The 11,832-nt window shown below is 40.8% G+C and overlaps 1 protein-coding gene across 1 annotated transcript in view; it reads left to right on the plus strand.

Moving 5' to 3' along the window:
- Window positions 1–8,018, plus strand: part of LOC113161250 (neuronal acetylcholine receptor subunit alpha-7-like) — a 28,659-nt gene extending 20,641 nt beyond the window's left edge. The window contains exons 5-10 of the mRNA XM_026358731.1: window positions 401–480; window positions 884–1,051; window positions 3,816–4,010; window positions 4,536–4,622; window positions 7,146–7,255; window positions 7,470–8,018. Coding sequence (XP_026214516.1) covers window positions 401–480; window positions 884–1,051; window positions 3,816–4,010; window positions 4,536–4,622; window positions 7,146–7,255; window positions 7,470–8,018 — 1,189 coding nt within the window. The remainder of the gene's footprint in view (window positions 1–400; window positions 481–883; window positions 1,052–3,815; window positions 4,011–4,535; window positions 4,623–7,145; window positions 7,256–7,469) is intronic.
- The last annotated feature ends 3,814 nt before the right edge of the window (window positions 8,019–11,832 follow it).

Below are 11,832 nucleotides of genomic sequence, written 5' to 3' on the forward strand. Positions count from 1 at the left end.
TGTGCACGTTGTGAGGAATGACTTTGATTCTATTGTGTGAAATGTGTAATTTTCTGATTATGATGTCTGTTTCTGAGTGTACATAATCCCTGGCTGTTTGAAGGACGTCTCAATAGCGTGTTTGTTCAAGATGATTGGTAAAATTAAACACTATCTGCCTGGATCTATTCTAATCCTGCTTGTCTCTGCCACTCTCTGTCACCTTTAGTCTCACTCGCTGTTTACTGGCTTTTTCAACAATGTTTGTACTTTTGCACTGTCAACCAACATAATAAGGGACAACTGTGGATCAGCTGGTAGGGCGGTTGTCTACAAACCTCAGGGTTGGCGGTTCACTTCCCACTGCCCCCCAAATGTTCAGTTAGGGTTTCTTAAACAAATCTCCTCTGTCTCTGTGTAGTGCTGATGAGAGGTTTGATGCTACATTCCATACAAATGTGCTGGTCAATGCTTCAGGATCCTGCCAGTACCTTCCACCAGGTAAGATAGTCTTTGTCTTCTTTTTTACTCTATTATATGGTCTATTTTATTATCATTACAACATTATTATCAATATCACAGATTCTCTGTATTTAGTGTAACACACTAGTAGTAGTAGTGTTACACCCATCCCATTAAACATGGGTTTAGTTAGGTGACATGTTGTGGTGGACAAGAGTCAGTTTGGGCACGATGTCCCATATCCAGCAAGAAACGATGCACTGTATGTTATTACATCTGTTGTTTTCCCATGATGACCCCTGACAAGAGGCCCCAGTAACCTCCTGTATCAACTGATGGTTTGACCAATGTTATTGCATAAAAATGCCCATTTCTAAGTTTGCAGTAGCTATTGATTAAGCAGAGTAGTCAAAGGAAGTGTCAATTCAACTCTTGTCTCCAGGCATCCTGAAGAGTACCTGCTACATTGATGTACGATGGTTCCCATTTGATGTGCAGAAGTGTGACCTCAAGTTTGGCTCCTGGACACACAACGGCTGGCTGCTAGACCTCCAGATGATGGATGTGGACATTTCTACCTACATACCCAATGGGGAATGGGACCTTGTAGGTAAGACAAAAAACAGAAAGCACCATTAATGCACATTCATTATACTGTACACCAAATCTGTTGTGGGTTTACAAAAGCAAATGTATAAGAGTCATAACAAGGAAAATGTGATGCAAAGCAGATTAAAAATACATGTGTTTTCTGTTGGATATGCTTCAACATCAACTAGAAAACCTCACAAACAGACTAAAACTTCCAACATTAGCTCCAGTAGACCCATAATGTCATATTCGATTTGATGGAATGGAGCATTAAGAGCAAGTGTTTCACCAGTGTCAACTTGCTTATGGGCATGTCAGAACAGCACGACTCAAAACAACACTGGGATTTTCCTGTTTTTCAACCAGCTCAGTTTATTATTCTTTGTGTTACCTTGTTTCTTTCTTGGTGCTCACTACCTCAGTCAGTTCATCTGTCTCTTCTCTTCTCTTAAACAAAGGTTTAAAACAAGATACCAAAGGTAATAAAATCTTCTGAGCCTTACTCTTATTTCTTTTGTCTCTCTCCATGTGCAAATGATCGACTCTCATCATCTCTAACCCAATTTTGTGTGTTAATCAGAGGCCAACAGAAGAATTCACATTTACACAAACATACTTACACACAGAATGAGTGTACCCAGCTGGCAAAGGGTAATAGAGGGATTGAGGCGTGCATGTGTGTGTGAGTGCAAAGGGGACAGCTGGCCCTGGGATGGTTCACTTAATTCAGGCACAGCCAGGCGGCAAGCTGGCCAAGAACACACACTGTCCTGGTGCCTCAGAACATAGCCATGCCAGCATGCACACACTCAGATGTGAGCGCACACGCACACACACACACACATAGAGGATGATGTGGCAGATACATATGCAGGTTTGCAATCTGTCAAATGAATAGACAGCTAAAAAAGGCTATTTCCCCTCAGTGTTCAGGTGACACAGCTTCAATTATGTGAAATAGATTCTGTGCAACCTAATGTCTATGGGAATGGACACTTTTCCCACTCATACAGACACACACACATACACACACCATGTCGCCAAAAATAAGTTATGTATTTTGTACATGCTGCTGATTGTGAACCAAGGCTTTATTCAGAATCACTAAACACTTCTGAATATGACTGGCTGATCCAGCTGCACAACAATGCTGCAGCCTTAATCAAATTCAGGGCACTTTAGGTTGATTTTTACTCCCCAATGACTGTTGACTGTGAGCCACAAATGACTCTCCCTTCATCACCTCTCTTGCTCTGTCTGACACACACACACACACACACGCACGCACGCACGCACGCACGCACGCACGCACGCACGCACGCACGCGTGTTTATGAGGACAATCTCTGACAGAATGCATTCACAGCTGAGTGTGCCCCGACCTTTACCCTAACCCTAACCTAAACCCAAAACAACTCTATAAGATATTAGAAAGTGAGAAAAAATTAAAAATAAAAACAAAAACACTCCACACCTTTTCTAAATGTCCTCACTTCCATGGTATAAAACACAAGCACGGTCCTCACAATGTAGCCGTACAAATACACACTTACACAGAGACACATTTCCAAGGTTGTTTCTAATCAAGCAGACGGCATTACACAACCTGTGGTCCACTTTGAAAGGATTGTTGTTGTGAAATCTATCAAAGTCAAGCTCACTAGTCATCTACATAGCTACACAAACGCATGTGGATTTGGATGCACAACCTACGCACACACACACTTTTTTAAAACAAGGTATTGTAATATTGTTTTTTTGTTGCTAATCTAGAAGATCAGTTTATATTGAGAAGCATTAGGGTGTTAATGAGTAATTTGAATTTGACACATTCTTACATGGCCGCCCCACCCTGTCACACTCAATGATTAGGGGTTATACTGTAGCTGATGGATGGATGGAAGTTCAGATTTGAACGTACATTAGGATTGTACCATAACACCAACTGTTCTGCTCTCATTCTACATACAGCACGTATAATGCTGATACAGCTCAGGTCTATTTGTGAGTAGGACACATCAGTCTGCAAACGTTCATGGTTCTTTTATTTGCTACAACTTTCTCTGCATTTTCTCACACGCCCTGGGGCACCTACTGCACCTCAGCTGTCTGAGTGCAGATGACAGGTCTACAGAATGAATTACCTCTCCTAAGGTAACAGTGTGTACATCTCTTTTTTGTTGGACATTTTTCTTTTTTACTGTTACTATTCTATTACAATTATTCTAGAGTCTTCATTGGTTACCACTAAGTAGGGGATTTGCTTCTGGTAAAAAAAAGAACACATTATTTTTGATGCAGGACACTAGGTTTAGGGTCTGTGTGGGACTTATAGATGTTGTCACAAATAAAAAGTAAGTTGTGCCTGACAGTAATTTAAGAAAAGCCGACCTTGCTAGACACAAGTCTTGGGCAGCTTATTGTTTTATATATAAGATTACCTCATGACATTATGTATTACATACGGTATTAATGTGGACAGGAGTGAATTAGTTTTTCAGGAGAAGCAGCTTTTAATATGTTTAACAGAACACACTATATGTTTATTTCAAAATCCCAAACCTTTTAACATCACATCTTCCGTTTCTGTGCTGATACAGCCTGGAACTCTACCTTCAGATAGAAAAAGGAAAATTAACAGAATGTTTGTGTGATATTAAACCTACAACCAAATGACTCCTCACCAACTCTTTCTTTTTAGGGAGTCAATCTGGTGACTATTGGATGAAAAACCTCATCTCTCAACCATTCCACACCAATTATGTGTTTTTATTTCTCCTCCAGGTGTGCCAGCTAAGCGCAATGAGCTGTACTACGAATGCTGCAAAGAACCCTACCCTGATGTGACTTTCACTGTCACCATGCGGCGCAGGACACTTTACTACGGCCTCAACCTGCTCATTCCCTGCGTTCTCATCTCCGGTCTGGCCCTGCTGGTCTTCCTGCTCCCTGCTGACTCGGGAGAGAAGATCTCACTGGGTATGGCTCTGTGTACACACAAACATCCTCTCACACTAACACAGACGGACAATGATTCATGATTATAATCATACATGCAAACGAAACTACATCTCAATCCCCTGCTTTAGTGATCTCAGCCCACCACGTCTTGATGCTTGCTAACCCATTTATTTGCCATTGCTCTATGCAAATGCTGACATTATGGCTGCGGATTAGCATTTGTGTTGGATTTGATTCATCAGAAAATGAATAAAAGCTCCATTATAAACATGGCAAATATTTTCACCTGGGCCTGAAAATGTCAGCTTGTTTTAAAATGCCATTGTGTGAGACAAGGTCAGAGTAAACATATAACTGTGAGTATTCCCTAGAGGGGAAAAGGAAAAAAGATAAAAAAGAAGAATATCCCAAAATAAATCCTCAGCTGTTTGAAGCAGCCAGCTGCATTTATTTTGAGTACACTCAAGTCAACATTTAAGAGAAAACCAGACTTTGATGACAGCATTTTTCTACTCATCTCTCTGTCTACTGTCTTTGTTCCAGGCATCACAGTGCTGCTGTCCCTAACAGTGTTCATGTTACTGGTAGCAGAGATCATGCCTGCCACTTCAGACTCTGTCCCCCTGATTGGTAAGACACTTGTCAGCACTAATTACAGCTCATTGGAATGATGATGTGACACTGAAAGTGAAAAGAAAGACAAACACTTGGAATGAATCACAAATGAACAAGGGATATTTTCCAAACAATTATTTGTGACAGACATTCATTATAATAATGAGTAAAGATTATTCAAAAATGACTTTGTTTCTCTAAGCGGTATTGTCTGTGATGTAAATGTGAAGCTACAGAGAGGAGCCTTTTAACTTAGCTTAGCAGAGGGAAACCTGTCTCTCTGAACTGTGAGGAGATTGTTGGCATATTTTGCCTATATTTACTTCTCCTTATTACATCCACTACTTTACTTTACAGTGGCAATAAAAACGTATATATGAATTGTAATTTCAAGGGTTTCTGGATTAATTTGTCATAAATGTGATCTGATCTTCATCTAAATCAAGACTATAGTTAGGCAAAGTATCTACATCTAGGTAAAACATTAAACAAGCAGGGTGTCTGTGGCAGGACACCATGAAGGAAGCTGCTGCATCTCGCATAGAAAGGGCACAGCATATCATCACGAAAACATCACCAGTCACAAAGTATGGTGGAGGAAACATCATGACTTGGGCCTACTTTGCTGCATCAGGGTCTGGCCAGCTTGTAGTAATTGAGGGGAAGATGAATTCCCAAGTGTATCAATAAATGATTTAGGATAATGTGAGAATGCCTGTACGTCAGCCGAAACTCTGTAGACGTTGGGTGATGCTACAGAACAATGACCCAAAACAAACAACAGAATGGTTTTAGAAAAACAAAATCCACCTTTTGAAGTGGCCAAAGTCGGAGCCCAGACCTCAACCCAATAGAGATGTTATGGAACCATTTGAAGAGAGCCACACATGAGACGTCCAAAGAATATGACAGAGCTAAAGCAGTTGTGCCCGGAACAATGTGCAGCTCTGATCCACAGCTACAGGAAGCACCTGGTTGAGGTTATTGCTGCCGGGGGGGATTCACATACTTTTTTTTTGCCACTGTATATGACTTGCAGTGAAAATAGCTAAGGTTCTCTTCACACTCTGATCACAGTTTGAAAGTGGTATGGATGTTCAGCATGCTTTCACACATAGAGATACAACATAGTTGACAGTAGCTGACCTGTGGCAAATCTGTAGTCGTGGCACTGGGCTGTTTTGAGCTCATTATTTAGATCTTGTGCTACTTTCTGATGATGTGCCATCGCCAGATACTGTACACAGGTTTTATAAGCCCTGGTAACTTATGTAACATGTTAAATACATATCATAAATAGTCAACCGAGACTGTGGCAATTAGCTTTGCTTCTGTTTTCTGTATAATTCCTTCACATTGAACAGTAAACTAACTTTGTGCTTTAGTGTACACTGGACGTGAACGAGACTGTGTTCAGCTCTCGCCTGGCTGTCACTCACATGTGTCAGGGGGTATCTCAGTTCTCAACTTCTAAACCTGTAGAGACTATGGCTGCTTTTTGACTGCGCACCCAGATCTCACTGACGATGGAGATTTTTCCTCATTAACTGTGTCTTAAAAGTATTTTGTCTGTCAGAGTGATAATATGGAAAGGCTGGTGTCCACAATAGGTTGCAGTTTAAAAAGAACAACCGAATAATGCACTGCTGAGATATTCAAACCTCATATTCACACCGCAGGGATATTTGTAAAGGAAACATTTCAGTCTTTCCACAGACACACAGATGCTTTGTTGCTGAGGAGGGGAGGGGATGGCCGTGGGGGGTTGCTGATGCAGGATGTGCGGATTATTCTCAGAGTAGGAAACAACAAAATGTTGCATCATATGAAGACCATACTGATAAAGACCAGATGAGACAAGGCAGTCGCCCATAAGATGGGAGGGGAGGCAACAGACAGGGAAGCTGCTCAGCATCATTTGTCAGCTCAGTGATGTAAAACGAAATCATTAGCAAACTCGCCCTTATTGGAGCAGATGTATTTACACACAGCAGCCGGAACAGAATGGATAGGCTGAAGTTTAAAATAAAATGCTCCTCAACGTTCACTCTGACAAGTTTTGATAGAGCTCCAATTATACTCTGACATGCAAATGTATACGCTATAATCTGATTGGTCCGCCTTTCAGCGAGGTTGCTGACATCACAGCTGGATCAAGATGAAACATGACTGTGTGTGTGTGTATGGAAAGGGTAGCATAATTGCCTGCAAGCATATGTTTTACATTTCCACGTCTCAGTGGCTTGCAATACCTCCAAGTGTATGTGTTTTGGTTGGTTTGTGAAATAGGAAAATGAAACGTTAGTCATCTTTCTACCAGTCCCTGGTATTATGGCAATTATAACCTTAGGTTTGCCGGGAGGAATAAATTCATCAATGTACTGAATGATTTGGCAACAGTCCTGTCAAAAATCTATCATCTATTTTTTTAATATGTAAAAATATGAGATTCCAAATTCCCTCATAAAGTAAAACAGGTGATTTATTCAATTCAATAAAGTCTATTAATTATGGTTTATGTTTTCTTTTCCTCTTCAGCTCAATACTTTGCTAGCACCATGATGATCGTTGGCTTGTCTGTGGTGGTAACGGTCCTGGTACTACAGTTTCATCATCACGACCCACACGGAGGGAAGATGCCTAAATGGGTATGTACAATAATAAATAAACTCTCTATAGGGTTATTGCGCATTACCCCTTACACAAATGTTGACAAATGTGAGTAAAAGTTCAGTTTCTCCATTTCTTTCTTTTGCCTGTTTTTCTCTTTTCTTCAACAACTCCTCTTTTCACCTATAATCTGTCCTAATCTCTCCTCCGTTTCTCACCCACTCTCTGCCTAATCCCCTTGTCTGTTTCCAGGTTCGTGTCATCCTCCTTAACTGGTGCGCATGGTTTCTCCGCATGAAAAAGCCTGGAGAGGAAAACAAAACAGCTGTGAACTCCAGCACCCCAGGGACCTACAAGTACTCCCACCCTCCTCCACACCACAGCAGCACCAGCAGCATTCAGATGGGCACCATACCAGGACAGGCAACCACCCAGTCGACCACGACCAACGGGAACATGAATCTATTCTTTGGCTACCACTCACTGGGCACAGACAACCCTGCTTTCCCGCCGAGCAGTGAGACCTCTCCGCACAACGTCAACTCAGAGCAGACGCGGCAGACTTTGCTGCTGGAGCACGTTCCGGAAATTTCCCAGATCCTGGAGGAAGTGCAGTACATTGCCAGGCGCTTCCGGGAGCAGGACGAGGGAGAGGCGATCTGCAGCGAGTGGAAGTTTGCAGCGGCGGTGGTGGATAGGTTATGCCTGGTGGCCTTCTCACTCTTCTCCATCATCTGCACCTTCACCATTCTCATGTCAGCTCCCAATTTTATTGAGGCTGTGTCCAAAGACTTCACATAAGGCTGATCTCATCTCTGAGAGGGAAAAATGAGAGGCAAACCTAACATTAAAATCCTGATCCACAGTTACAACTGCGCCGCACAAGTCTCCCTGCTACTACGTGAAGTAACAAGATCCTGCTTTTTAAAGTGTTGTTTCAAGTCACAGTTCTTCAGAGCAAAAACCTTCCCCTCTGTCTTTACATATTTGTTAGTCATTTCTGGGTGTATAGGGCTGATTTTCTTCCATTTCAAGGTAGTGCTGGACAATGAGTATGCCACGTAGGAGGTTGAGGCTACATGTAGTAGTTAACGATGTAGAAAGTCACACTGCTGCACTTCTCATGTAACCCTGCTGCACCAGCTCATTTACCTGCCACCACCTGGGCCTCACGTCTCTTCAGAATAAACTATTCACTATTCTATTCTGAATACTATTCATACTATTTCACCTATCCAGCTCTTTCTTTTCTGCTTCCCCCCCTGACTCTGAACGTCCTCAGCAGTTATATACAGTACAGTCAAACAGTCCAATTAACAGCAACAGAAATCAACATTCCAGCTTGTATTCTTTTTAAATTTAGCATTTTTTTCTTGTATTTTGTAAATAAATGCAGATCTTACTTTATAAATGTGGTGAAGTTGATATTGAATCGTTTTATATTAAGTTGGTGAATTTGCTGCCACTGACATGTTGTTACTAGCAGCACAGTAACTACAAAACCATTACTTTCATTTTCAGTGCCCTTTATCATTTCTCTGTTGATGTGTTCAGATTGATTTGTTTATTCCATAGTCCTAAACCCAGACACACGCTGTTTACTGATAGCTGCGAAACAAAGAAACACTTTACAAGTGGGCGACAGCAAATTTTTTCCTTTGAAAATGATCAAAATATTTGCAGATTTATCTTTTTCACAGGTGTACAGATTGTTTCTTTCTCACCTTTCCTGTCCTTCAAGTCAGCCTCATTGTTTTCCTGCTCTTCCTCTTTTTTGCTTCTCACTTTCTCCATATTCAGCTCTTATGCAGGTCTCGTTCCTATAAATGTGACAGTTTATTAAACGGTGACCTGAGTTCAATGCCTATTTGACTTGTGGTCTAGTTATGTAATGATGAAGAAAGATCTGAGCAAGTAATGACTGAAAGACAATATCTGTTGTTATGAGGGGGGGTTTAAATATATTCTTAAGGGACATCACTCCAGATGGGATGCATTTGGTGCTTTTCTTTTATAGCGCTGAGTGCTTTTGTTTTTACTGTCTAATACTGAACCGGCACATTCATCTATAATCTCTAGCCACAACATGCAACACAGATTATTAGGAGACCTTATGTACCAGATTTGTGATAAACCCTGTTTCTTAGTGTCCCCTACAAGAGTCAACAGCCAGTGATGTGGGAACTCCCATTTTCGTACACGTGACTAATTCACAGACTTCTCACACTAACACTTGGCAATTTTACCAGCAAGTGTATTAAGAGGAAATGAAAGAAGGATACAAGCAACACACCGTATCTGCAGCAATTTGTATGTTACTTCCATAAAGCTTTTCGAAGCAGAATTCCATAATCTTTACACCCCTATGTGATCAGGGTGTAATGATGAATGAATAATACATGAGATTAGGTTTTAATATCACAAAGATCAGTTCAATATTTTGAGGTTCTTGTTAAGAATTAGATAAGAATATGTTCTTTTTCTCTTGCATCCACTTTATAATGTGTAGCACTAAACCCAGGCACTGCAGTTAGCTTAGCTTAAGCATATAGGGGAAAGCACTAATCAACACAATTTAGTAGTTTTACATTTTTGTTCTTGTATAAATTAATTAGTGAGCTTCAGTAAACTTAATGTGATGTGAAAGTTAGCAGCCATAGTGAGTTTTGATTGATAAAGATAACCAGCGGAGAGTCCAGAAAGTCAATGCATTGATTTGTTCGTATTTATTACTGTCTACGGCGTGTTTAGAGCCTAAGTTACGCAGATTACTGAAAGTGAAAATGGAAAGCTAAGCATGGATAGAAAGAACAAAGATGTTGTTTTCCCAGAATGCATGCTGGGTTTGTTATTTTGTCTGTCAAAGTCCATGAGAGGGGTCTTGGCTGCTCAAGTAAGCATGCTGTAGATTAAGGAATAATGTAAATCCTTGATCAGTGATTCATCTTGGACAGTATGTGGCATACAGGATGAGCTCTAAAGACTCATATGATACATGGGATGAGAAGTGTCTTCTACATACATTTGACTTGAAGTGACATGACATCCAATTATGTAGATAATTTTTATTGTTACTTAATCATGTTGATGTCTAACCAGCATTTGTGGCACTGCTTTGTTTTACTAAGACTGTGATGAAAATATAAAGAGAATTCAGGGTAAAAGACAATGTGCATTTGAAACGTCAACGCTTTGTCGAAGCAGTAACCACACAACGAACTCAAAAATCTGTTCACATGTGAAGTTGTGTTATTAATGTTAAAAAGTACTCTTCAAATGAAGCCGTTATAAGTCACTGTTCATTGTCTTTTTAATCACTAGTGTTGTATTTTGAATATTTCTTTCTTTGTAGTATTTGCCTCCTATGATTCATTTCCGCTTGAAGGGTGTACATAAGTGATCATGACTATTTTGAGAAAAATAAAGGAGAAATGTGTTAATTGCTGGCATCTGAGCGGATGACATGCTAATTCACTAAATAATACACTTAAAAATGCTTTCACTCACTAAAGTTGTCAGACTGTCCTTGTTCCTTTCTTGAAGTGAAAGGGTTGCTGTTGTCAGTCTAGCTGGACAGACAGTTTAATGGCAACTTGTCATCTCAAGTGTCTGGTTAATCATAGCATGTGATTGGTTTGGTGATGTTCACATGCTGTGCAACGTAGTTACCATAAAACATAACACTGGCAGGAATTGGGAGATTTTTTTTTTCTATAAATCTTAAGGGACTGGTGATTTTAATATTAATCTCATATAACTCTTGGCAAAAAAAACTAAACAAACAAAAAAACCCTAATTAGCATATTCCCATCATTCATTGTCAATACATTCTATGTGAGCAAAGAAGTGCCATCAGTTTCTCTGCACACTGAGCTGATAGGTTAACCTGAGTTCAGATAAGCCAACATGTAACACACAGCCACCCAGGCTCAGCAACCTTTCTCATTTCCCAGCAGGAATGAATGTCTAAGATAGACCACACCAGGGGGGTTCCAATCTTCCTACAGCCCGTGATATTAGTCAAGACATTTGCCGGCAAACACACTCACTCACTCACAAACACACACAGACACTATAATGCTCAGCAGAGTGATAACGTGTTCACTTTGGTCAAATGTAAAATCAGGCCTCATAACATGCAGACACTGTATCACATCATAAACACACCCGTACACACACACACACACACACACCTTCCATTAGCCAACCAACTGAACTGACAGAGCCAGTGTCCCCACTCCACCCTTACCCACTGACTGTCCCTGTGCTGCTTCTCTTTCCTAGTCCTGGGATGGAACACCTGGGTTGTGGGGAGGAGGGAACAACAATTGCTCTGTTTGGTGGCACTGCTGATGTCAGGTTAGCTGGAACATATCTCTGTGGACTTGGTGTAGTGTGAGATCTAAATGGCTTTTTGTTTTGTAGGATAATTGCCTGCACGCACCTGGCCTTCTGGTCTTCAGATGGGTACTCTGCACTACGTCAGACAATGCCTGAACACATACTGTATGACCCTAACATGACATAGTTCAGAGATACTGTTCATTCTGGCCTGTCACATTTCACTTGTTTATTCTATACAAAAACTCTCTACAAAAATCTCTACTAACCAGTT

The sequence above is a fragment of the Anabas testudineus genome, chromosome 1 (genome assembly GCF_900324465.2).
Source record: "Anabas testudineus chromosome 1, fAnaTes1.2, whole genome shotgun sequence".
Taxonomy (NCBI): domain Eukaryota; kingdom Metazoa; phylum Chordata; class Actinopteri; order Anabantiformes; family Anabantidae; genus Anabas; species Anabas testudineus.